Source organism: Diabrotica virgifera, chromosome 1 (genome assembly GCF_917563875.1).
Source record: "Diabrotica virgifera virgifera chromosome 1, PGI_DIABVI_V3a".
In the NCBI taxonomy this organism is placed as follows: Eukaryota; Metazoa; Arthropoda; class Insecta; order Coleoptera; family Chrysomelidae; genus Diabrotica; species Diabrotica virgifera.
In genome coordinates, this window is record NC_065443.1 from 104,120,875 (window position 1) to 104,148,776 (window position 27,902).

Genomic DNA, 27,902 nt, shown 5'->3' on the forward strand with positions numbered 1-27,902 from the left:
AAGCGGGGTGGAGTGATTCCTGCTTACGGGAGTTAATCCTCCTCGCCCCAATGAATTGTATCACCCGAATGTCATTCTCTAGGGGTGAGCAAGTCTCTCAGGCTGGGTTAAATCACTATGCTTGCTTGCTATATCTTCTGTCGCTATGGTTATCACAATCGCTCTAGCTATTTTAGTTTGAGCCTGTTTGAGATTGATTTTGAGTCCAGGTTCTGAACCACTCGGACAACGCATCTTGAAATAAGATATATCATTATTTACGAGAGAATCTGATTTGTTTCTAGTTTTCTCGGATAATTTGAAACATTTTAACCCTTCATAACTTTTAATGCTGAATGTCTGTCATTATTTTCTCTGCATCTCTTGCAGTATGGACTGCACTAGTCCACAGACGTACACACTGACCTAAAAAAACTAAAAGGATCATAAAGGAAGTTTTTTTTTTAATTTTGATTTTGATCTAACGTTATAGTAACACAGTAGTACGTGGAATAACAAAAAGCTTAATTTTTGGGAAAAAAAGTTATGACATATCACAATTGGTAATAAATTTATGTTTCTGTCTTTTGTATACATATCATTATATAAAAAGTCTTAGTAAAAATAAATACGCACGTAGAATAATTAAGGAAATTTACAACGCTATTAGAAATTTACAACCTTTTCTAACTAACTATCAACGGACATTTCGACATTGTTTAAAGGAGCTTGGTGAAGAGGCTGCTCATCATCTTCATTAAGTTCTTTTGAGCACATGCCATCATTATTTACTCTAAAAACTATTTCGGTATTTATCGGCAAGTCACTTTGCTGTGTATCTAGAACGATAAAGTTTTCTTGGATGCCTGAATCATCCAATACGGACGACTCTGTTGCTAAAACTTTAAACTTTTCTGTACGTTCCTCAGTGTTAGCTACAGATATTTGGATATTACTCTCATTTAAGTTTTCACTTTTTTCGTCTCCGATAAAGCAAACAGAGTCAGATACTGTAGATGCCGTTGGATTATCTAAAATTATTGGCTCAGTTGCTATAATTTTGATATTTTCGGAATATGCATTTATATCTCCATTTCCTACGTTTGCTTGAAGGTCATCATCATGCAATGGCCCTTGAGGACTGGAGATATCATATGTTAAATCATTTTCGACAGTATCACTGTCCACTCTACTCCTAAGATTGGTAACACTGGCATCTTCAGGTATAGTTACATTTTGTTCCAGAATCACATTTTCAACAGTATCATTGTCTACTCTACTCTTGAGAGTCGTCACACTGGCATCTGCAGCTATAGTTACATTCTGTTCCGGAATCACATTTTCAACAGTATCATTGTCTACTCTACTCCTGAGAGTCGTCACACTGGCATCTGCAGGTATAGTTACATTTTGTTCCGAAACCATATCTACACTATTCTCGTCACAACTTTTAAGAGTAGTAACATTTTCATCTTCAGGTATGGTAAAGTTATTTTCAACAGAGTTTTCATCTTCCTCATCCGTAGTGGCATTAGCAGATATTGTCATGATGTTATGAGCAGTAAAGCCTTTCCTCAGTTGAATAACTTTGGCAACATCATCCGATGGAATATTCAATGGAGTGGCTTGTTGTTCAGGGGTTACCATGAATATCTTGTAGATCGGTTCACCGTTAGGACCATCTTCAGTTATAATCATCACTGAGCCTGGTTCCACGTTTTTGAGTTCAGCACGCTTGGGTATCCTACTATTTTCCTTTTCTTTTATTAGAGAATTAAGGCTAACTTCATCTTCGTACCTCTGCGTTAATTTTGGTACTCTGCCAGATCTGGTAGGTTTGTGAGATAGTATGACATCATCGTCTGATTCACTTTGGGTTGCTAAATCTGATTCATCGGCATCACTGTCTGACATGAACATTTTCATACTAAGCTGCTTCTCTTTCCTGGGCTTCTTTGGTTTTGGTTTGTGATGGATTTCTTTTTTAAGTGTAACTTTTGGCCCTTCGGTGCCTTGGGGTATTTCTTTTTTCCGAATTGCTGTTTTCTCGATTTCTTTGGTTTCTTTTGCAATTGGTTTTATCTCCTCTTTTACGTTTATTGCATCATCTGCATGGTTTTTATTATTCGACGGTTTTGGGATCATCAGTTTTCTCCTTTCAATTTCTGAAAAAATATATTCGTTATTTAGACAGGTCTAGTTAGACTCAAAAATAGGAGTGAGGTTACAATAATTACCATCAAGCTGAAAATTGGCAGGATTATTCAAAATACCATCATAAATTAAATCTAAAAATCCTCATAAATCCGACCCGAGCTAAAAACTTAACGCGGGGTCAAAGGTCACCAAATATGGTTTTTAGCGATTTTCAGCGAAACGGTAAGTTTTATCATAAAATTAGTTCTAACAAAAAATGTAGATTAGATAATTATCTATAAAAAATATCTTAACACTTTTTTTCCTAAAAGCCACCGTTTTTGAGATACAACGATTCAAAGAGTTGAAAGAGTTCTAATCGTCATAATAATAATATGTATTAGTGCACCACGTGTGCATCACTGAAGCTGTAACACAAGTAAACATAATATTCTATCGGACAATTTAACTTATATGTTTCTAGCATACAGCTTGCGGTCTACCGAGGGATGCACTGTATTATATTACAGTGCCAACAAAAAAATCTTTACAAAGTGAATGTAACACGAAAATAATAAGAATTATTATTTCAATTTTACAGCTTATTCCCAATAAAAATAGTAAATTGATATGACAAAGTATTAACTTACAATTCTTCTTACTTATGCGTCTTATTCAATTTGTAAAGATGGCTTTTATCGGAATAAACACGTTCTAACTGTACGTCGGCTAATCTAATCACCCTACCAATTATTTTCTCAGAAGGGTTTGAAGATAATAATGAAAGTCAACTTTCTAGGCAAAATGTTTATTGCTAAGTACTAATAAACATTTCAATATACAATAAACTTTATGCAAATTACACCGTTATCTTCCTGGGTGGCGAAATCCTTCAGGTAGATGACACCTTCGAGGTATTAATTAGTCTTGAGTACTACTCCGGAGTGAAAATACGTGTTAAACCTATTATAACTTGAATGTGCTGAAGTTTAAAAAAAAAAACTAATTCAACCCCACAAGAAGTTATTTCCAACGGAATTAGCTTTCTTATCTCTATGTATAGAGCGCCTAAAAAAACTACGTGCTTAGATAAGTTTCGATATGCATGTTTCTTTAAAAATACTCGAAATAAAAAACAAGTGCAATTATCTTGTCTTCCTCCAACCTCAGCGGCTGCTCATCAACATCTTTTTCGGGTATACATATTACCAAGTTCAAGTGTGGCTTGGTTATCAGCTAGATCCAAAAGAATGGGGATGGAAATTAGTCGACAGTTCATTAGAATCAATTCAAACTTTACTCCCACCTGCGCCGGAAAAACTCCTGAACACAATTTCTTGCAACTGTAAAAAGGGATGTAGCGCTAAATGTGGTTGCAAAAAAGTTGGACTGTTTTGTTCGGTAGCATGCACTAATTGTCAAAACCGGTCGTGCTCCAATGTTGAATCACCAACAATTGAGGATTCATTTGATTCTATCGAGGAGCCATGCGATGTGTCATTATTGGGGCAATTTACTTGCACCCAGGATGAACAAGAAGAAGAAGAACAAGGAGAAGAGGAAGCAGAAGTATTAGAAAATTATGAACCAGTTGGATAAATTTCCCTTTTTTAAATTTATACCGCTTTTTATAACTTTTATCATTTTTAACCGTTGCCAATATCAATTATTCAATAGCTTCAAATTAAACAGAATCACAACAGATCCGTGGAATAGGCCTACTGGGGAAACCACGTTAGAAAAACGCGCTAAGTACACTACCTCAAAGGTGGTGTGGAAACGTGTGCGCACATTATGACGATTACAACTTTTTGAATCGTTATATCTCAAAAACGGTGGCTCTTAGGAAAAAAAGTAATAAGACATTTTTTATAGATAATTATCTAATCTACATTTTTTGTTAGAACTAATTTTATGATAAAACTTACCGTTTTGCTGACAATCGCTAAAAACTATATTTGGTGACCTTTGACCCCGCGTAAATTTTTTAGCTCGGGTCGGATTTATTTGGACTTTTTAGATTTCATTTATGATGGTATTTTGAACAATCCTGTCAATTTTCAGCATGATGGTAATTTCTGTAACCTCGGATGTGTAAGTTGGCCGGAGTGATTCAAATAAAACGTTTACACACATATTTTGCCAAAACATACAGATGTATTGTAAAATATCAGTTTTATAGATAGAGAAGAAGGCGAAGGTAGGAGCATATAGCCGGATAAGAGTAGGGCAAAAGGCTACTGGAATCAATTCTGGAGATATTTAAAAATCACCCAGAGTTGACAATGGTACCAGATGCAATGACACCTTCCAATGATACTTTCGAAAAGGGGTTTACTCTTTTCAAGAAGGGATCAATAGGAGTCAAAGAAAACGCTTCTCATAATGACAGACCAATGGTGGTAGAGACGGCTCTAAAACCGATGAAGGATTTGGATCTGGAGTATACGGAGGGAAACTTAGGCTAAGCCTTAGTGAATAGGTAATCATTTTACTACCTTCCAACCCGACATTTATGTTGTAAAGATGTTCTTGTGGGAACATTTCAATAAAAGTTATCTGATAGCCAGGCGGCATTAAAGGCATGGGAATCGAACCGGATTGACTCCAGTTTGGAACTGTCTTTAGAATCTAGCCTTTAGCCGTTATTTTGGATGTCTGGACATACTAGTACTGAAGGGAACAAAAAACCCAGGAGAGGAGCAAAACAAACATTCAAGGCCCAGAAAATTTTGTTGGCATAGCAAGAAGCAAAGCCAAAAGAACAATATTGGAGTGGGTGGAACGGATGAAACGATTTTATAGATCAACCTTCGAGAAGGAGATCCACAGATTTACTAGATATGAATAGGAGTGATCTCCTATACAGGTATGGAAATCTGTTTTCGGAACATAGCGTCCTATTAGAGGTAAAACTCACTAAGTACACTTTTTTGAGATTTCGACATTTTCATCAATTTGAACTCAATACGGTACTGACCAGCCCTGGAGAAGTCACCTGGGGCTCTAACCCTTCTAATTGCTGATATACTTTATGGTACAATTCACTAAGTGCATTATTGTGAATTTTGGTTTCAGGGTAAAACTCATTAAAACTTATTATTGCACTTAGTGAATTTTTCCTTACAATCTGGAGTACCGAATCGATACTTAGTAATCTTTCAAACAATACATTATTAAACATAACTGTGTATTATTTGTGTGCATCATCTATTATTTGTGTGCATTATCTATTCTGATTGATTAAAGAAATAAGTTTAAATTATTTCGTTGTAGCAGAAAGCTTACATAAAGAGTTCTGTTTTGCGATTGAGCAGGCGAATTGTGTGTTATATTGTATTGTTGAAACTGTATATTACTATTGTGTGCATTATATGTTCGGCGATTGATTAAACAAATATGAGTTTAAATTTCCTTTGTAACAGATAGCTTACATAAAGGGTAACATAATCTATTTTGCGATTAAGCGAGCGACTTTTGTAGATGTCATAAATACCGAAAGAATTGCATATTTTCTCAGAACGAAACTTATTGTTCATTTTTTAAATAATGGACTGTTATTTTTGATAGTTCGTTAGTTGTAAGTCAGCGAAATTTTGTATACCTTTGTATAATTTAAGTCTAAATTTTTTCGACTTCTTGAGTAGATTCACAGCTTTTAGGTTAGATAATCTGTTTTAGGTTTAACATTTTGTAATAGAATGCATTTTTTGTTGGGTATTTATTTCTTTCATCTTGAATCCCAACGTAATTATACTTTATGGAGACAAATTCATTAACTTCTCAATATCCAATAATTGTGTTCATGGAAAAACCTATTAAGTACAAAAATTGATATAATATTGATTATATATCATAGTTCCTGTGACGAAACATGGCTTAAAATATTTGTTTTTATTTATTCTTTAAAGTTACATTAAAAAAATTCCAATATTCGAGTCGGGTGGATTTAAAAAAACACTTTGCACCTTTAAATCGATTTTTCTCCACTTTCTGAAAAGTGTAGTTAGTGAGTTTTACCTCTAATAGGACGATAGGTACTTTCAATGCAATAAGTTAGATTCTTGATTTGCAATTAACCAGTCTAAAATTTCAAGACAATGTCGTAATGTTTCATGTTTAATTCATTTGTTCGACTGCACCGAATTGAGACCTCTAATTTGAAATTAACCAGAGTAAATTTCAATATGACATCGCGATGTTCTAAAATTAATTCATTTGTTCGACTGTAATCCATTTACCGCTGGCTACCGCTCCTTCAAGCAAACGATGCAATCCGATGGGACACCACAGTTCAGTGCAGTCGAACAAATGAATTAAATATGAAACATTGCAACGTTATCTTGAAATTTACACTAGTTAATTGCAAATCAAAAATATAACTTAATGCATTGAAAGTGCTGAAATATGTTCCGAAAAAGGTTTCCAATACTGTATATAATATACATACAAGTGTGTATATCAAAGAACAAATTTCCAAAGATTAGAAAAAATATATGGTTGGTACAGTATAAATCCTGATGCACGTCATCCGCGGCATGGCAAGTGAAGTCACATGATAGCAACACAAAATATTTACAGGGGACCCCAAACTCTTTTTTCAGTGCGTCATTAATTTTGACGTTATATAGGATTTTAAGAATGTCGCAAATCATTACGTGATATTTTAGTCAAATCTGACAGTTGTCCGAATATTTATATTTATGTAAGCATCAATATTTATACAAATACACACACCGGCAAAATTAGCCGAACACCTTAAAAATGGGACATGTTTGATGTCTTGAATTTCCTAAACCAATGGTCCGATTTGAGTGATTCTTTTAGTATGTTATAGCCTTATTATTTAAGAATATCACTGTAATAATATTGTTGCTAGACAGGTAAATATCATTTTATACCGGGTGTACCAATCATACTGTGTTTTTTTCTTAAAGTTTGGAACACTCTGTGGAATATTCTAGCATATGTAAAATATTAAAATTAATACTCTGTTGTAGACTTAGGCTTTTTTAACATTTTGCTTTTTGATTCATTTACTTATGTGAGGTAATAAAAAAGTTATGTGCGTTAACAACTTTCCATGTTTTTCATCAATAAATCCTCATAGTAGGGGAGGAAATTATACTAAATTTACAGTTACTCGAGCGTTATGGGGACCTATTGGATTGTGAAGATTATGTGCTAAAATCAGAAAAAGGTTAAGTTAAGTTTACCATAAAGTGGGGGACTTTTCATTTTTTAGCGCTATTTATCCATAATTCGAAAAAATGTGTCGAATAAAAGTTGCTTATTTTTACGTACAGAATCCAAATCTGCAATAAAAATTGGGGGCCCCTATTTAAGATTTTGGGCTCGTGACACCCCACGGTGAGGGGTGGGGGTAAATTAAAAATTTTAAATACGAACCCTGCGATATTTCGCGAAATGAACATCAGATCGTAAAACTGCAAAATACACCTATTCAATATTTTTCAAAAATCTACAGAATGGCACCAAACACGACCCCATCACGGTGGTGGGGTGGGGAGTTACTTTAAAATCTTAAATAGGAGCCCCCAATTTTTATTGCAGATTTGGATCCTTGACGTAAAAAATGCAACTTTTATTCGCAACATTTTTTCCAATTATGGATAGATGGCGCTATAATCGGAAAAAAGGATTGGTGGAAATGGAAAATTAAATTAAAAAATGGAAAGTCCATACCAAAATGGAAAATTTTACTTAACTTTTTTTTTATTTAGGACCTAATAATCACAACCCAATAGGTCCCCATAAAGCTCGAGTAACTGCAAATTTAGCATACTTTGCTCCCCTACCATTACCTTACACCCACACTTTATGGAAAACTTAACTTAACTTTTTTTGGTTTTAGCACCCACTCTTCACAATCCAATAGGTCTCCATAACGCTCGAGTAACTGCAAATTTAGCATACTTTCCTCTCCTACTATGAGGATTTATTGATAAAAAGCATGGCTAGTTGTTAAAGCACACAACTTTTTTATTTTCCAACATAAGCAAACGAACCAAAAAAGAAAATGTTAAGAAAGCCTAAGTCTACAATTGAGTTTTAATTTTAATATTTTATATATGCTAGAATATTCCACAGGGTGTTCCGAATTTTAAGAAAAAAACACAGTACGATTGTAACACCCGGTATAAAATGACATTTACCTGTCTAGCAACAATATTCTTACAACGATATTCTTAACTAATAAGGCTATAACATACTAAAAGAATCACTCAAATCGGCCAACAGGTTTAGGAAATTCAAGACATCAAACATGTCCCATTTTTAAGGTGTTCGGCTAATTTTGCCGGTGTGTGTATTTGCCAGAATATTAATATTTAAAATATTTTAATGTAAAAATAAATAAATATAAAGTCAAATTTCACTATACAATATCCGAATATACAGTTGAGTCCACGAGTCTTTACCCGTGCGACATCATTTAAAGCATACGAAATAAGTCGGAAATTTACTAAACGCAACAGCAAGTGACAGAAAGTGGGTATTAGTCCGATCACGGGTTATAGTATACAATTTGACGTTATCAAATAAATAGAATGTCAAATTTAAGTTTTGCTTTAAAATTTTGGTGCATAATTACAGCTACATTTGAAGTAGCTTAATAAATTCTTTTATTATCATTGATCAATAAATAAATAAACAATTTATAAAAAAATTCAATAACATATTTTCTTTTTGTTATTTTATTCACTTTGGCGGAACATTAAACACAACCATTCCTTAACTGTGTCAATGATGTTAGCTTTGTACGTTGTCAAAATTAATCGTAAAATAACATAAACTTACCATAAAATTTCAAACTCCAATATAAAATTAGTTGTGAAAACTGTTGTTTGTATACTATAAAAAACTTCAAAATGCAAAAATTCGACAAAATAACAGCAAAAAATTAAACAAACTGACAGCCACAAAAGTAAACAAACCAAAACGTCAGAAATTGTACTTAAAATATGTGAAAACATCCCCAATCGTTTTTTTACCTATCTTTTTTCAATGTACTGAGTCTAGATCGTTCATAAAAATAACATGTGTTTTTACTTAATAACAGGCGGTAGCTGGTTTGTCATTAGTTTCATGCGTGGAAGAGAATGATGCTAAATGAAAAGTATGTGTTTTATCTCGCCATGTATTAATGACGCACGCATACAGACTCATGGACTCAAGTGTATTGTCCGACCAATGACATAAAATATTTATATTTACGCCGCTGAAAAATACTAACCTACAACTTACAACTGTCATTTTACCATTTGATTTTGTAAAAATACTGTCAAGATCGATTACTTTTGTGTCAAATTATCTTTATTCGCATCACTGATTGGTTGTCTAGTTAGAGTATTGTAATCGCCACCTAATTATACATATATAAATAATATAAGTCATTTTAGTATGCAAATAACCCTCAAGGAATTTCCTAAGTTCAATGTATAATAATCACAGAGGTACGGTTTTTTTCTGTTACTTCCAACTGTAATGCGTTAGAGAGAATTCGATAATCTGTGACACATCGAAAAAAGGGTTTGGGATGATCTGTGTACTGTACCAATCATAGTATTATGTACAATACGCAAAGATGGATAAAATTATTTTTGTTAAATTTTTATCACATTTATCTCTTTATTTTGACATATCAAAAATAAATAACTAATGTATAGACATAGCCGGAATTGTACATACCTCTTTTCTTTATTTCGAGTAGTTCTTTTTGCCTATCTTCCTTAAGCTTGGCCTCCATCGCTTTTTGCCTTCTTAATTCTTCCTGTTCTCGTATTTTCGCATCAATATCGTGTTTCAAGTCATCAATATCAAATCTGTACGGTTCTCCCAAAGCTTTATCTATCAAATGTCTGTTGATTTTCTCCTCCTTCTTGAACTTAGCTTTAACATCTCGCCGACTTCTGTTCGGAAAAAATTCCGTTACTGCCATAAAATCTGTTCCTACAGTGTTTAGAACTGTGTAGAACATTATTGTTTCCTCGTGACTCCACGCTTTTGTGCGTTTATGTTTTTTATAGATACCATATCCAGTTTTCATTCGGTCCGCATCAAGGATTTTGGTTTTTTCCATCTCCTCCCTGTAAAGTAAAACATTAAATATGTATAAAGACAAGCACTCGAAATACTAAGACGGTCTGATGAAAAGACAGGCGAAACCCAAACAAATAAATATTTAAAAATAAAATCTTTTAGATTTCTTAAGTCGGGAACAAATTCTAACTTATACCTATACCTTATCCTTCTAAAATTTGCAAGGAAAAAGGGCGATAAATGCAAAGACGTGGGGAATCTATAATATGCATTCCACAACACATGAATTAATCAAGGTAAAGATCAACAAATCTGTTTCTTAGTACTCAATGCGTGAGTAAAAACGTAGGTAGGTAAAGGCAGTTACGATTTAATTACGATTTAGAGACCACTACCATCTGTCTATGGTCCATTTTAACCTCTTGGTATCTTCAGGAGAGCCTGTAGTGGTTATCTGAATCAAAATCAAATCTTTTCGCACCGTATGCCAATTACAATAAAATAATTAACAAATAGACGCAATAGCGACATCTAATAAAACATAGGTGAAACCCAAGAGACTCCATTGGTCTGATTAGTTCCACGTATTGTCCTAAAATTGCAACAATACTGCAACTACAAAAAGTTTGTAAATTAAAAGAATCTGCAACAAAAAAGATCAAAAACACATTAAATACCAAAATTTCAGCAAAAAAACTGACTTTGTAATATTAAGGGATATGGTTTGAAATTTTTAAAATTTTCGATTTCTTTTATTATTTTAAAGTACATAACTTCAAGAATACACTCTGCAAATTTCAGATTGATTGGATCAAAATTACCGAGAATACAGCATATTGAATATCCTTACCTTCGACTCGCTTTGGAGCAACTTTGCGCTAGCGCGCTTGAGTGTAGCGAGAGACCTTCAATATGTTTCCCCTTCTCTATTGTAAATTACTCCGCGATTCAAAAACATATTCCGGTGTGCACCACTTTACAATTTGACAGACAAAAAAAAATTGAAAATAAACCAGCGCCTTTTCAAACTCGCCATAATGTTGTCTAACTTCTTCTTCTTAAGGTGCCGAGACCGCTTGTCGATCGTTGGCTCTCATGTTGTGCAGCATATTAACAATCATTGTCTTATTTACAGCCGCACGAAATAGTTCAGTGCTAGTTTTCCCAAACCATTGGCGTAGGTTTTTAAGCCAAGAAGTTGTACGGCGGCCCACACTTCTTTTTCCCATTATTTTACCTTGCATGACAAGGTGAAGTATGTCATATTTTTCTGGGTGACGCATTATATGACCAAAGTATTCCAATTTGCGCCTTTTAACCGTGTTCACTACTTCGCAACTTTTATTCAAACGTTGCAAAACCCTTTCGTTTGTGACTCTTTCTACCCAACTGATCTTCAGAATACGGCGGTAGACCCACATTTCAAATGCTTCTAGGTTTTTTAAAAGCGATTCTGTCAGTGTCCATGCTTCAACCCCGTAAAGTAGTACTGGGAATATATAACATCGGACCATTCTTATGCGAAGTTCCAAATTTAGATCATGACTGCACAGGATTTTCTTAAATTTCATAAAACTTGTTCTTGCTTTGGCAATTCTACTTTTTATTTCTGTACTAGGGTTCCAGCTTTCATTAATATGAGTACCCAGATATACAAGATTACTTACTCGTTCAATTGAGTCATTACCGATTGTTACGTTATAGTTATTATTATTTACGGCTGCCTGTTTACTAATAACCATAAACTTTGTTTTTCTTGCGTTGAGTTTGAGTCCATATATCGCGCAGAATGCCACCATTCGATTCAATAACGCTTGAAGATGTTCAATTGATCCAGTCAGCAACAAGGTGTCATCTGCGTATCTGATATTGTTCATAAGCATACCATTAATGAGTATTCCCTCTTTTGCGTTTTCCAAGACTTCATTTAAGATTGTTTCAGCGTAAAGATTAAACAACATTGGTGACAATATACAGCCTTGTCGAACTCCGCGCTTGATTTTTACTTCTTCAGAGCACTGATTCGCAACCCTAATACATGCAGCCTGGCCCCAATACAAATTTGCGATTATTCTAATGTCCCTACCGTCCAGACCGGTAGTTTTGAGAATATGTAGCATTTTTTCATGGCGAACTTTATCAAAGGCCTTTTCAAAATCAATCGCGCACATGAAAACGTCATGATTTACATCTCTGCATCTCTGAATTAAAACTTGGGTTGCGAATAGTGCATCACGCGTTCCAAGGCCACAGCGAAAACCGAATTGAGTACTTGAGATTCTTTCCTCAATTTTTCTATATGTTCTTTGATGAATGATTCTAAGAAACGTTTTCAATACATGACTCATTAGGCTGATGGTGCGATAGTCGCTGCATTTTGTGGCTCTGTGTTTTTTTGGTAGTACAACAAATGAGGATTTAAGCCAATCTTTAGGAATTTTTCCGCTTTCATAGATTAAGTTGAACAATTTCGTAAGTATCTTAATGCCCTCGACACCTAAAAGCTTTAGTGTTTCTACGTAAATCCCATCTGGTCCGATCGCCTTCCCGTTTTTTGCGTTCTTTATAGCGTATTGCACTTCTTCCTTAGATATTGGAGGACCGCTTATGTCATTTAGCGTTTCTAGTTCGCTTCTTTCATCATCGAATAATTCCTTTATATATTCTGTCCATCGTATTAGTTGACCTTCGATATCGATTATAATTTTTCCGTTTTTATCTTCGATTAGTGGAGGATTACATTTTTTATTCAGTCCTGCAACTTCTTTCAGTTTTTTGTGCATATTGAATGCGTCATAGATACGCTCGTAGTTCTCAATTTCTTTACATTGTTGTTTATGCCACTCTGATTTAGCTGATCTTATTTTTCTTCGAATCATACTGTTTAGCTTTTTGTATTCTGTCAGATTAGCATTCTTATATTTTCTTCTTGCATCCATTAAATTCAATATCTCTTCTGTCATCCACTGTTGCTTATTCCTACGCTGATTTTCCATTAGATGGTCTTCTTGGACTTTTTCCAATGTTTCTTTGCATGACTCCCATAATTGTTCTTCTGAATTTTTATTTCCCAATTTCTGAAACTGATCTTCTAATTTATCGGTTACTATTTCTTTCACTTCCGCATTTGAAAGTTTATCTTTGCTGATCCTAGGAGATATTTTGGGTTTTTTAATCTTTTTAAATTTAAGTAATACTTTAGCTGCTAGTAAGTTGTGGTTGGAGGGTACATCCGCTCCTGGATATGTTTTGGAGGACAAGATAGCATTTCTATATCTTTTTGATATACAGATATAATCAATTTGATTTCTTACTATTCTTCCGTAAGTGTCCATAGGAGATTTCCAGGTGTAAAGTCGTCGCTTAGGCAAGTCAAAAAAAGTGTTGGAAATTACTAATTGTTTTTCTACACAAAATCTAATCATTCTATCTCCACGGTCGTTTCTCGTTCCTAAACCAAACTTGCCAACGACATCTTCTTCACTACCTCTTCCAACCTTGGCATTGAAATCCCCCAATACAATGTTTATATCTTGGCTTCCTGTGAGTGATAATAAATAGTCTAGATCTGAATAAAAGCTTTCGACAACTTCATCGTCATATTGTTGTGTAGGTGCATATACCTGAATGATGTTTAAGTCTGTACGATTTGTTTTTATTTGTAACATTATTAACCTATCTGAGTATAGCACGATATTTTTTACTGATTTTGCGACATTTTGTTCTAAAATAAATGCCACACCATTTCTATGTTGCGGACCTTCTTCACCAGAGTAGTAAATTTCATAATTATCTATCGTTATATGGCCAGAACCCGGCCACCTCATCTCGCTTATACCTAAGATATTTATATTTAACCTTCGCATTTCCTTGATCGTATTGTGAATCTTTCCAGACTCAAACATACTTGTAATATTCCAAGTCGCTATTAAACATTCCTTATCTATTACCAAATTTGATGAATTACAGGGAATTCGCTTGCTGACGACTGGGGAAACCCTGCTGTTTCCCACGCCGAATCTTGGATTCCGAGTCCCATGATTAGTAAATATATTTACATTATTAACATCTGTCATCATGAGTTACTAGGGAAGTTATAATCAGGTAGTTTCCCGTTGCTTTCCTGATTCCACTGCCGTTGACTGAATTTTCAGCTCATCCGCCTTCGGGGCCGATTTCTCAACCCCAGGACAATAGAGTGCCCTTCCGTACCTCCTGGTAACGGTTGATTGCTTATACCGGCGCACATTCGGTTTTTATTTAGGTTTAGGTTCGCAGTATCGCAGCCGGTTAAATCATTATTTGATTGTCGCCTGCGACTTTATGGCACCGCACCTGTTAGGAATTGTATTCCTTAGCCGCGAGCCACTAATGACACAGCTGCTGTCCTGTGTCATGTCCTCAGTTGATCCGCCGGTACTTATTTGGCGAAGCCTTATTCGTACCTGTCCTGTATATCTACAGGAACGTTCCCTATCAGCCATTGGGACGCGCCGTGTTGGGGTTAAGGACTTCCCCATCAGTAGTTGTCTAACTACTCTTCCACAATTGTCTCACAAATGCTCTCTATGAGGTTACGGTCTGGAGTTCTAGGAGGCCACCCTCCACTAGGGGAGGCATATTTTACATCGGATACATACATAGAAGAAATATTTATATTATACTGTTATTAAAAAAAAAGGATTTGGCAGAAAATCAGTACCAGTACAAACAGTAACTGGCATGGTGTAAAAAATAATAATTGTCAATAAGAATGTTAATGAACTTGATTCTCTAAAGAATGAAATATCGGATAATTAACCCCTTAATGCACAATTTTTTTTTAAAAAGATCGGTCAAAAAAAGCAATTTATTTTTAATGTAAAAAGTGATCCTAGTGCGCAGGTCAAAGCAATTATTATAGGTCTGGATACCGCGTATGAAAAAAAAGTTGATTAATAGCAAGCTGAAAATTTGTTAATGGGTTAAGGGTGTCTAGTCGGATAAACTTTGATATATGGGAACACTGAAACAGGGGCAGTTTTAATTGTGGAACAGGTTAAAAATTTGGAACGGCCAGACCACGAAAACGGCACATTTATTTTGTCCGACAGAATAGACTTAAACTCTCCGAACAGAGATTAAACTCTCATGCAAAAATCAGACTGCCATTTATCACCTGTCATAATTCCTGTCATTTGAAATATTCTACATGTTCCACTCATTAAAACGCCCATTTGGTGATAAATAGCAGTCTGATTTTTGCATGAGAGTTTAATCTCTGTACGGAGAGTTTAAGTCTATTCTGTCGGACAAAATAAATGTGCCGTTTTCGTGGTCTGACCGTTCCAAATTTTTAACCTGTTCCTCAATTAAAACTGCCCCTGTTCCAGTGTTCCCATATATCAAAGTTTATCCGACTAGACACCCATAAGCTATTAACAAATTTTCAGCTTGCTATTAATCAACTTTTTTTTCATACGCGGGATCCAGACCTATTACTGGCATTTATCCGATTACTGAAATAATTGTCACGAAACTGTCATTGGACGGTCACAATTTTTGTTGGAATAATCGGAAGGACGATGCGATGAACAATCATTTTTTTTTTGTTGGAACGTATTTTGTTTATGGCGCAGGAGTGTGATATATTGAAAAATTAGAGAATCGGAATATAAATACGCAAATTTGTCAAAAAGAAGCTCACAAAGAACAGATAAGTAGAAAAAGGATTATATTTTATACTACTTGAACAAGTAAGTGTTATAGCTTACAATCCCATGTAAACGATAAATATCAATAAAACGATTGTTTTTTGAAGTTATACTTCTTTAGGCGCGATTGAGAGTGAATTTATTATCTTGGACGCATGCGCCCACAGACAGTATGTTGTTAGTTGATAAATATTTCAAGTTAAGTATGTATTAACGCAAATAAGGTTAGAAAAGAATATAATATTAGTGCTTTTAGTAAATACATTTATTATAATTTTTGTGTCTTTGGATTTGTCTTCCTCGGAAATAAGATAATAAGTATTAAACATTTTTATATTTTTATACTTCACTTGATCTATTTGTCACCGTCGTTTGTAACTACGTCCGAGAAGTCATGTAAACAGAACCCTGATGGGTTATTGGTAGAGCATTCGACTACAGTTCGCGGAGGTCCCGGGTTCAAATCCGGACCCAGACGATTTTAGTCTTTTTTTTTTTTTAATTTTTGGTATTAGCCCAGTAAATGAACGGGAAATACTGCGATACCGTGTAATTTTCAGGGGCAACTCCGAATTGCATGAAAATTTGGATTTAGGTTCTACTTACCCTCCACTTCAAAGTTGATTTTGTGCCGTTGGTTGCTTTTACTTTGTGGGTGATAGTCACCCCTTCTCGGGGGCGAAAAAACGTACGTTCAAGATAAGCCCGGACATGGATAAATTGACTGATTATAAGCAACTTTTGTTCTACAGAGTTTTTTATGTAAGTCAATACTTTTCGAGATATTTTCGATTGAAAATGTTTATTTTTCGACAAAAAAACTACGTTTTCAAACGGTTTTCTGCAAATATCTCAAAAGGTAAATATTTTATCGAAAATATATTCTTAGCAAAAATGTAGCTTAAAAAAAAGCTAAAAACATGGTGTATCAGTAAAGTCCATAAACCGAGGAAAAGCAAAGTTGTAGCTCATGAAAAATACGTGCTTATTTGTCTAATTCCAAATCGAATATTTCAACGTGAAATCACAGAAAAATTAAGCACTTTTCGGGAAAAATTCATTTGAATTTTTTTAAAGTGTTTAGAAAAAGCTTCATTTTAATTGTTTATAAAAATTTATAGCATTAAAAATAAGCGAGTTACGCTCAAAATAAAGTTGGCCCCCTTTTTTTTGGTAAAGAAAGCATGAAAATCACCACGTGTTTAGCTCCCCAAATGAAATTAATCGTTACCGCTTTACAAACAATTCACTTTACTTTTCTATTTTTTATATGATCTGTCAGTTTTACCGGTTTAAAGTGCTTATTTCTGAAAGGGTTATAGTTGAAAGTTCTTGAACGAGTCACTATAAACGAGTGTATGCAAACTTTGAATAGCCATATCTTAACTAATTTTTATCTTACAGAAAAGCAAAATGAAACAAGCATCTTTTTAACAGCAAAACCTACTCTTTGAGCAAAACTCTTTGAGATTTTTCGTATCACTAATACTTTTTAAGTTGTTTCGAAAAAGGAAATTTTTCCAAAATTTTTAGAAAATTTTTTTTTTATAATACAACCAAATTTTTTCAAAAGAAGCACTTCAAGCCGGTCAAACTTATAGATCATATAAACAATATACATACATTTAAAGTAAATGGTAAAACCGTAACGATTAATTTTATTTAGAGTGCTAAATAGACAAAGATTTTAACAATTTTTTTACCAAAAACAAAGTAGCCAACTTTTTTTTTCAGCGTAACTCGTTTATTTTTGATGCTAGAAACTTGTGTAAAAAATAAAAATAAAGTTTTTTTTAAACACTTTAAAAATGTTAACCAGTTTTCCCGAGAATTGCTTAATTTTTCGGTGATTTCACGTTGAAATATTCGTTTTGGAATTAGACGAATAAGAACGTATTTTTCATAAGCTACAACTTTGCTCTTACTCGGTTTATAGACTTTACTGATACACCATGTGTTTTTGTCTTTTTATAAGCTACACTTTTACCAAAAATATTTTTTTTGAGTTATTTGCGGAAAACCGTCTGAACACGTAGTTTTTTGTCAAAAAATAAACATTTTCAATCGTAAATATCTCAAAAAGTATTGACTTACATAAAAACCTATATAGAACGTTGCTTATAATCAGCCAATTTATCTATTTCCGGGCTTATCTTGAACGTATGTTTTTTCACCCCCGAGAAAGGGTGACTGTCACCCCCCAAGTAAAAACAACCAACGGCATAAATTCAACTTTGAGGTGGAGGGTAAGTAGAGCCTAAATCCAAATTTTCATGCAATTCGGAGTTGCCCCCGAAAATTACACTCAGAAACGGTCATTTATTGGGCTATATTGTTTTAATACAAATTTTTTGAATTGTTGTGGTAATATCAAACTTAGTTTATTACATAATTAAATAAAATAAAAATAAACTGTTTTAAGTACATTTATTTTGTTGAAATCATATAATAGGAGTATAATTTTTACGTGCGTACAAAGTACACAAACATTATTTTTTGCTTTCACGTTATTATTTTCAATTCTCGATTGCATTCGAGTGTGAAAAATTAAAGCAACATAAGGTACAATGCCGCTCGAATTATCTTGAGTGTGCACAGTTTGGCCAGTTTAGCCCGTTAACTCGAGTGTATACTCAAGTTAACTCGAGTGTGTACGTTAAGGGGTTAAAACGCATTAAGTAATGTTTAATTAAATTAATAGTAATCAAATAATATTTTAAGAATAATTATTATTAGGTGATATTACTTATTAAGAATAATTGTTTACCTTTGCCGTTGTACTTCCTTTCTTTCGACGACCAAACTTTGTTCGTCCAATATAATTTCTCCAGAAGGGCCTATTTTAATCTGCGGTACTGGCATCTCATTTTCTTCATCACTTTTAGTGATATCCTTCTTTATGGGATCATCAACAGCTTCGCCATTAGGATCGTCTACCATCTCCTCCATTGGCTCTTCATTATTTTTTATATTTTCTTCATTCCTGAATATAAAAAACGAAAATTAAATATATTTATAATCCGTTTCCTGAGTTTGGGGATATTTTGACACAATTGTTGTTGGAAACATACAACACAAAAATTAAACCATTAAAAATTGTGTCAACCCTAAGTAACATAATCTGGGCCATTAGGCATAATTGGGCATGAAAGGCATATGGCCTGTTATCAGTCAGACAGCCAAGCGTGCTAAGCAGTCGAATCGCATTCACTTCACTGTGAATGACATATGGGACGATGGTTTAAGCCCTGACAAAAAAAAAGAGAAAGGCTAAAGTAGTACTTTAAAATTCTAAATGAACCTGCTACTTAGTGTGGATTACGCTGGCCTATCAGATTAATGTATGGATGAGCAGCACAGCCAGAGATACTTAAGGTCTTGCAGCTCTCATCAGCTATTTCGCAGGGACTAAAGCAGGGAGATGGGCTGGCCCCAACATTGTTTAACCTGGCACTGGAGTATGCGGTTAGGCAAATGCAAACTGGACGAGGAAACCTACTGACCAACCGAACGGTTCAACTGGCCGCTTATGCCGGATATTAATATTATGAGTAGAACATCAACAGGAGCACAGGAAACATACGCAAAGTTAAAAACAAACAAAAACGCTAGGTCTGGAAATTAACACAGTAAAAACAAAAATAATGACTCAGACGAGAAGAAATATAGTCCCACAAACATTATACATGAAGATGACATTGAAACGGTTGGAAAGTTTACATACCTGGGAGTAGAAATATATGCCGACAGATCAGAAGATGGAGAAATACGGAAGAGAATAACGCAGGCAAACAGAGCTTATTTTGCCCTCTCCCATATATTTCGGTCTAAAAGTGTCAACAGAAATACAAAGATGAGAATCAATAAAACTTTATTTCAACCAATAACATGCTATGGCAATGAAGTCTGGGTCCTGAAAGAAACATCCAAAAACAAACTCGACACATTTGAAAGGAAAGTACTGAGGAGAATACTAGGACCTGTGAGGGAAAACGGAATCTTCAGAAGTCCATACAACAATGAGCTTTATCAACTTTATAAGGAAACACCCCTGTCAGACTTCATTAGAATACAAAGATTGCAATGGGCCGGACATTTGATAAGAATGGGAGAGGATAGGCTACCAAAAAGAGCACTGAATGGTAGAATGCAGAGAAAGAGACTGGTTGGAAAGGCAAGAAAGCTCTGGGAAAACACAGTAAACAGCGACGCACAAGCCCTTTTAGGAGTCCGTGTATGGAGAAGAACAGCCACAGACAAGCAAGGGTGGAAGCAAAAAAGAAAGGAGACCAAGGCTCAATTCGGGCTGTAGTGCCATAGAAGAAGATCAGTTGCTCTCTCTTGATAGAAGACCTAACCTAAAATGCATTAAGTTGGGGAGAAACAGTGATATTGAAATCATTAATGATACACAGTAAAAGAATAGTAATTGTAAAATATGTGAAGCATCAGGATTATATGGAGCTGTAGCATAAAAGCAGAGTTGCAGGTGGAAGGGAAATATCCATTTCTTTATTAATGTATTTCTGTTCAATTATTAACAAAATACTCATTTTTTTCTACTTACGTCATAGGATTCGACTCAGGATTATAAAATATAAGATCTGCCATTTTCAGTCTATGCCTCTCAGGTTTTTTTGCACCAAATCTTCTGTAAAAATCGATACGATCTTCGGCAAGTTTACGGGTTTGTTCAGAACGGGCGACAACTTTTTTGACTTGGGTAGTGAACACTGGATCTCTAGTTCGCTGAGGAGAAAAACATTCCGTGATGGGTTCTGCCACCATAGAAGTTGTTGAGCAAACCTAAAATAAAACATTACACATTACCTAAAACTTTCTTAACATGAGCTTGTGTTCTTCCCATGGATATATGTATAACCTAATGTTACACAATGAATGTATGTATGATCTGTTAATCACAAAGCTAACCAAAGGATCAATGGCTGATATGCTGAAACCATAATAGACATATTATAATACCTAGACTGCGCGCTGCCATCTTAAACTAAGTGATGATTGAGACAGAGAAAACTGGGGCTATTAGGTGGAAAGTCTCTCCCTAATCGGAGGAGTTTATCAAATCAGCAACAGTGGGAAAGTGACGTGATCGATAAACCCAACATCATTGGATAAACCCCGTGGATTAGAGAGAGACTTCCCATCTAATTGCCTCAGTTTTCTCTGTCACAAACTTAGTTTTAGATGGCAGTGCAATCTAGGTATTATATGTCTATGGCTGAAACTATCGAGGCCTGGCATTAGCACTATAATTTAAAATTTGACTATACATGCACGATCAAGTCAACCACAATGAGAAGTTGTTTACTATGTTTAGATATTTTGGTTTTAGTGTTACCTATTTTGGCTAAATTAAATTTACTTTTTATCAGATCATTAGAATGTAAAAATACAACAAAAAAGTACTTACTGAGTCATTTCTTATCCTATTTATTTTTCGACTTTCATCCTCAGATTCACTGGCACTAAAGCTGTGTTTACGTTGTGCTAATCTAGGTATGGCTTTTATCCTAGACCTATTTGCCTTATTAGGACTTGGCGGAGGTAGAGGGTATTCCGTATCAGAATGCTGAATATTGCTAAATAAAGGTACAGGTTTTTGAAACAAATTTCCTGAAATGCACAAAGAAATATATAAGATACAAAGTATGCCAAGAAACTATATCAATGGCTTAGTATTAAAACCTTGTATCTTATTTTACAGGAGAGACTATAAACTGAATTTCTGCAAACTGTAACCTAAAAACAAAAAACTATCTTTACATATTTCTGATTTATTCTGCACATTTAGATTGTTACACATAGTGTTGGAAAATTCTCGAGAATGAAAAATCGGAGAATATTCTCAATATTGAGAATTTTCTGAGAATGAACCCCATGACGCACTTAAGAATATTGTTGAAGATGAAAAGTAGTACACAATTATGAGACGAAAAAAACAACAGAAAACAAATTTTTTTTGATAAAAAAATGAAATTTTCTTCTTAACAGCAAATAATCGATGTGGTATGATAAAAGATGAGACCTCAGATTCAGAATCTATTTCTATCATTAGCTCATCCTAGTCATCTACAATCTCCATTTCAATGTACTGATGAGTTGTGGGATTTTGTTTTTCATGAGTGGCCAGCTCAGTCATGGATTGGTCTACGTCTAACAATTATAAATTGTAAGCAATAAAAGTTACCTTACAAGCCCATTCAGCAGTGAGCCGGTTTTTTTTTAGAGGAGTGGATAAAAAAACCATAAGTACTGAAACTTCTTTCAGTCTCTGCACTGGATGAAGGCATGCTTAATATATCAACTACTATTTTAGTTAATTTTGTTCCGAAACATTTTCACCTTTTTCAAATCTATTTTTTTTCAAACCTTTTCACCATATGATTAAGTCTAGTTTTTTAATTGATTTTACAACGTATGGTTTTCCAAAAATCCCTCCTTATACCGATGAAGTGCCAAATCTGCCATTATTTTAGCTGACTCATCACCATATTTTAAAGTTGCTAAATTATCTACAAACTCAATTTCCTTAACTTGTTCTTCTCTGCTTAAATGAACACCATTCTAAATATTTGCACGTTAATATTGCACCAAAACAATAAGTATTGACACTGTAAACACCCTTGCTAGTGGTTCATGGGATTGGCAAAAACAATATACCTACATATTTTTTAAATTATAATAAATTGACCCGTATCTAGTTTTTATTTTTGTTTCGGTTTTTGAAAATATAGACAATTTTTGTCGAGAATATTCCCGAGAGAATTTTCTGACCAAGAATATTCTCTTGAGAATATTTTCTTCTAACATCACTAGTTACACATATATTTTAGGTTAGAGTATGCAGAAATTCAATTTAAAGTCTCTCTTGTAAAATGAGATACAAGGTTTTCATACTAAGTCATCGATATAATGTTTTGATCTTTTTTTTTGGGTAAAAGTTTTTAATGTGCCTAAATAAAAAATCGGAATATGAATGTAACCAACTATTACCAACAATACTAAAAAAAACCAAAGGTATTTTAATAAATAAAATTTGCAATTATAGATAATTCTAAATCTAATTTCACAAGTCAAAATGAAATAAAAAAGATGGTAAGTAACTAAAAATAGTAAAATAAGGTAATTAAAAAATAGTAAAATAATGTTGAAATCACTTGAAAGTAGAACAACTGGATGCACTTGCTACCATACTAAATACTAATAGCGAAAGAATACTGAATGGACTGCTTTTAACTGTAGAAATGTAAACACTGCCATGCATTACATCATACCACAAGAAAACTTTACGTCAACATAGCTCAAAGACTAAACCACACTAAGACTGCAGAAGTTGGAAGCAGGTACAAGTATACACCACTTGAAGGTAACAAAATATATTTTCGGTGCGGTATGGCATACCGCATATCAATGGTTAAGAAGTGTTCTGTATTACTGATAGACAAGTTGGAATTCTTTGAGATTTGTTCTTATTGTGGAATGTTCAAAGTATCATCAGTTCAATAATGCATTTTAAACATACAGTGATGATCGCCCTAATAACTGACAAAATAGCACAAAAGATGGAAAACGTATTAACTTGTGAGATAAAAAGAAATGAAACTAGTCGAGCTGGGAAATTTAGCGACATTAACCTATAAATGTATATTATATTGATTGTTTCCACCTTTAGACATATCAAACGAGTTTGGCAACTACCACTGTCACAGTGACAGTTTTAGTTGACATACTCCTCTAAAACGTGTAAAGGTGGGAAGGGAAACAGTCAATATAATGTAAATGTATAGGTTAATATCGCTAAATTTCCCAGCTCCACTAGTTTCATTTCTTTTTATCTCACAAGTTAATACGTTTTCCATCTTTTGTGCTATATTTTCTGTTATTAGTGCGCTCTAGAGGAATATCTCTACTGGGTACAACGTATAAAATTCTAACAGCCCTCATCAAACAAAACTCACTCAATTCACAGAGAAAAAATTGGGGATTACCAGCAAGGATTCAGAGAAGTCAGATCCACTACAGATGCGATCCACATAGTTACATAAACAATCGAAAAATGCCACAAACACAACATAGAACTCCACATCCTTTTCGTAGACTTCAGACAAGCCTTTGACTGTATTGGAAGAAATAAATTATTTATTGAAATGAAAAATCAAGATATACCAGCAAAATTAATCAGATTAACAAAAATGACCATGGATGGATCTCGAGCTAAAGTAACAACAGAAGAAGGTAGCACAAAATCAATGCAATAGAAACAGGAGTGTGACAAGGCGATTCCCTGTCAACCACATTATTCAACATAGCAGTAGAAGGAACAGTCAAGGCCAGCAAAATTAAAGGAACTATAGCCCACGCCTCAACACAAATAGTTGCATATGCAGATGATTTAGATCCTATGGGAAGATACAAGGAAAGATTAAAAGAAGCAGTAACAATCCTGGCAAAAGAAGCACGGAAAAGAGGTCTAGAAATTAATGAAGGAAAAACAAAATTTCTACTCTGCTCTAGAAGAGAGGATAACAGGACGAGAGAAATCCAAATAGAAAACCTTTTGAAAGAGTCCAACAATTTAAATATTTGGGAGTAATAGTGAATGGCCAAAACAAGAGAAGTGAAGAAGTAACGGAACGAATACTAGCAGGCAACAAAATATACTGGAGATATCATAGGCTTATGAAGGACAAGAACTTATCCAGAAATACAAAACTGAAAATATACACAGTTGCTATCAGACCTGAGTTACGTACGCACCTGAGACAATGTGCCTCACAGAAAAAGATAAACAAAAATTGAGAATATTCGATAGGAAAATCCTCAGGCGGATTATGGGACTGATAAGAATTGACAACGGAGAAATGAGAAGAAGAATGAACCATGAACTAAGTGACATAATGAAGGGAGAAGATATAGTTAGATTTATTAAAGCACAGAGGCTGAGATGGTTGGGACACATTGATCTACTGCTCTACCGACCTACTGATTAAGAAGATCACCAGATGGAAACCAGAAACTGAAGAGCAAGGGGAAGACCCAGAGAGAAATGGGAGGACCACGTCATGAGATATATCAAAATTCTGGAAGTGAGAAACTGGAGGGAGCTACGCACAATTCGAAATGAGTGGAAGAAAATTGTAATGAAAGCCAAGTCATACAACAAACTTTGACAGCATACAAGTGGAATGCGGAGTGATTCACCGCAATAAGCGAACCAGAGAGCTCTAAGTAAGAGAGGCAAACATTCCACCTGGAATGAAAAGCCCTGATGATGATGATGATTAGCGCGCTCATCACTGTATACTTACCTATTGGAAAGAACATGTCAAGGAAGGGTGACAATAATGATAGAAAGAGAAAACTTGAATACTTGATGCATATAATGAGAGGTTATAGATACTGCATACTATACCTAGTTAATACTCACTTGAAAGATAAAGGCAAGAGAGATAGGAAGAAATATTTGGGACTCTAAAACCTTCATCAGTGGACTGGTTAGTAGAAGAAAAAGAAGTAAATTTCTTTAGGTTTGTATTTTGACACCTGTTTGGGACTGAGAACTGTTGCTAGGGATTGTTGATAATAATTAAATACAAACCAATTAATGTTAAGGACATCCGTACATAATTCACAAATATTTTACGGGTATCACTACTTTTTCTGCCTTTACACAGCAAATTACATATGGTAAAATTCTCACTGGTATGGATATGTAAACATTACTTGATAAATGTCATCATTAACTTTAAAGAGATGGCTTTTGAATGTTCTTGGATAACTACTACTTGTATAATAATTGCATTATTAATTCAGTTAATTAATATGATTATTTCATTCATAGGAGATTCTGACCAATAAAAAGCTACAGAAATGCAAATTAAGGTGATAATTTTTGATAATATCCCGTCGTTAAGTATATTACGTCAGATGCCCTTCGTTGCTACGAAAAAATACATTCAGTGACATTAATGACAATTAATGTTTTAAAAATTTTAAAAGTGATGACTTTCAATCGTCAAATATTTATAAAAGCTGTGTGTTTAATGGTACTAATTTGTACTTACATAAATAATTTACAATAAAATTTTGGTTTTGAAGAGTTTTATTCATGAAATAATCGCAACAAATTGCACTCAAGCTCTGAAATTAATATAGAATTTTTGCTCTCGTGACACTTTGACATAATTTCACTCGCCTTCGGCTCGTGAAATTAAAACTGTCAAAGTGTCACTCGGGAAAAATTCAATAATTTCAGAGCTTTTGTGCAATTACTACTGATAATTTTTTCATTAACTATGTATTCAGTGATTGTAATAATTTATATACTGTACACCAAAAACTAATACTCAATCAAGAAAAGAGGAAAAAAGTGTTAAAGTGATTTTTTAATAATATATTGATACTATGAAACGCTTACAATTTTGAACATCTTTAACAACAAAATACTTGGATCACAGAATTTATCCTGGTCAATTCTCTGCTTGGATTGTCCATAAATAACAAACTATTAACTTATTATTAAGTTCAAGTCTTAAATCAATTATTTATCAAAAATACACTATCAATATTATGTAATCAACTACTCAAAATATTCCCGATGCCATGTCCAATATTTAAAATTGTCACTGTCTTGTCATCATACTCCATTTGACTCAGTGCGTTGTATGACAAAGATAGCAAATGTTCGATTTGGAAAATATCACCACAGACATGGTGTCAATTTTTTTAGAATCCTGAAAAAACTAATAAATATTTTTAAATAACTTAAACGCAGAATGAAAGACTAAATTATTATCGAGGGCAAAACTCCCTTAGAATAAATAAAAAGTTTCTTTTGAATGATATATTTGAAATTAAAAATCACACTACATTTTCTCTTAGTTTTTCACCCCTGTAACTTATTAAAATAAACATTACAGAAGTTTTCAGGGACTTTCAGCCCTCAGTAAAAATGTAATCTCTCATTCTGCATTTAAATTTTTCAAAAATACTTATTAGATTTCTCACGATTTGAAAAAAATGAATCCCATTTAAATAGCATTAGAGCCGAAACTATGTACCCATCCCCTTAAAAGAAAATTTTACAATTAAATGTATAATAACTAAGAATTATAAGATCTTACCAATATTGTCTTCTTTGGGTAACTGATTCTGTATATCATGAGCTGCTGATACTTCTTCATTTTTAATAAACTCTTTATTTACTGTACAAGCCAAATCATTATTAGAACTTTGTTCAAAGTTGCCTAATACCTTATTCTTATTTGTTTCTACAGTTTCATTTACTTGGGTATCTACTCCTTTCTCTAAACTTTCTTGGTAAGGTTTCTTTCGGTTTTTAATTGCGTTTAAGGACACTGGAGCTTTAATAAACTTTCTTTTGAGTATATTTGTTGGTTTCGGGGGTTCAGTTGCTGGTTTGGGAGGTTCAGTTGCTGGTTTGGGAGGTTCCGTTGCTGGGGTTAGGTTTTTATCACAGTCCTTTGAATTCTGTTGCGCTTCATTTTTGATATTCGTTACTCCATTATTAAACGTTTCTTTAACGATTTGCGTCAGTGCTTCAGGTTTCGGAAGATTAATTTCGATTGCATCATTACTAATTGAATTGCCAGTATTACTGTTGTCGAGGGGCGCATCTTTATTTTCGGATGGTTTTTCATTTTCACCTGCCTCACTTTCTGTCAAATTTAACTTATTTTCTTCATTTGTAGCTTTCCGTCGTTGAGGAATATTAGCAATTCCTTTAATTCTACTTCGTCTAGAAGCCATCTCGATAATTCAAGTTCTTCGATTAAAACAATGTCCTTATCTGTACGTAGTTCTTATTCGAATAATCAATATCTCCATATGGAACCGTTCTATAAGTAAAATGCACATGGTCACTCTACCTAATCAGTTTATTTTTGTAATATTTAAGAAACTTGAGAATGTTTAGCCCTACTTTTTTATTTTTTGACATTTGTGATATGTTATGTTTCATCTTCTGTTTTCACTTTTAACATTCAGTCTTAT

General features: G+C 34.0%; 1 protein-coding gene across 2 annotated transcripts; it reads right to left on the reverse strand.

The window, feature by feature from the left end:
- Positions 1-533: 533 nt before the first annotated feature.
- Positions 534-27,876, reverse strand: LOC114325342 (uncharacterized). Of its 2 annotated transcripts, XM_050642628.1 has the most exons (7): positions 27,014-27,876; positions 21,301-21,503; positions 20,437-20,675; positions 18,637-18,852; positions 9,826-10,223; positions 1,290-2,144; positions 534-1,202 (listed from the first exon to the last, which is right to left on the reverse strand). In XM_050642628.1, exons 1-7 carry the CDS (start codon positions 27,657-27,659, stop codon positions 670-672), a joined length of 3,090 nt encoding a protein of 1,029 aa, XP_050498585.1. In that variant the 5' UTR covers positions 27,660-27,876; the 3' UTR covers positions 534-669. The 2 variants fall into 2 exon arrangements, with proteins under 2 accessions (XP_050498585.1, XP_028129200.1); XM_028273399.2 differs by having other exon boundaries at positions 534-2,144.
- Positions 27,877-27,902: the final 26 nt, after the last annotated feature.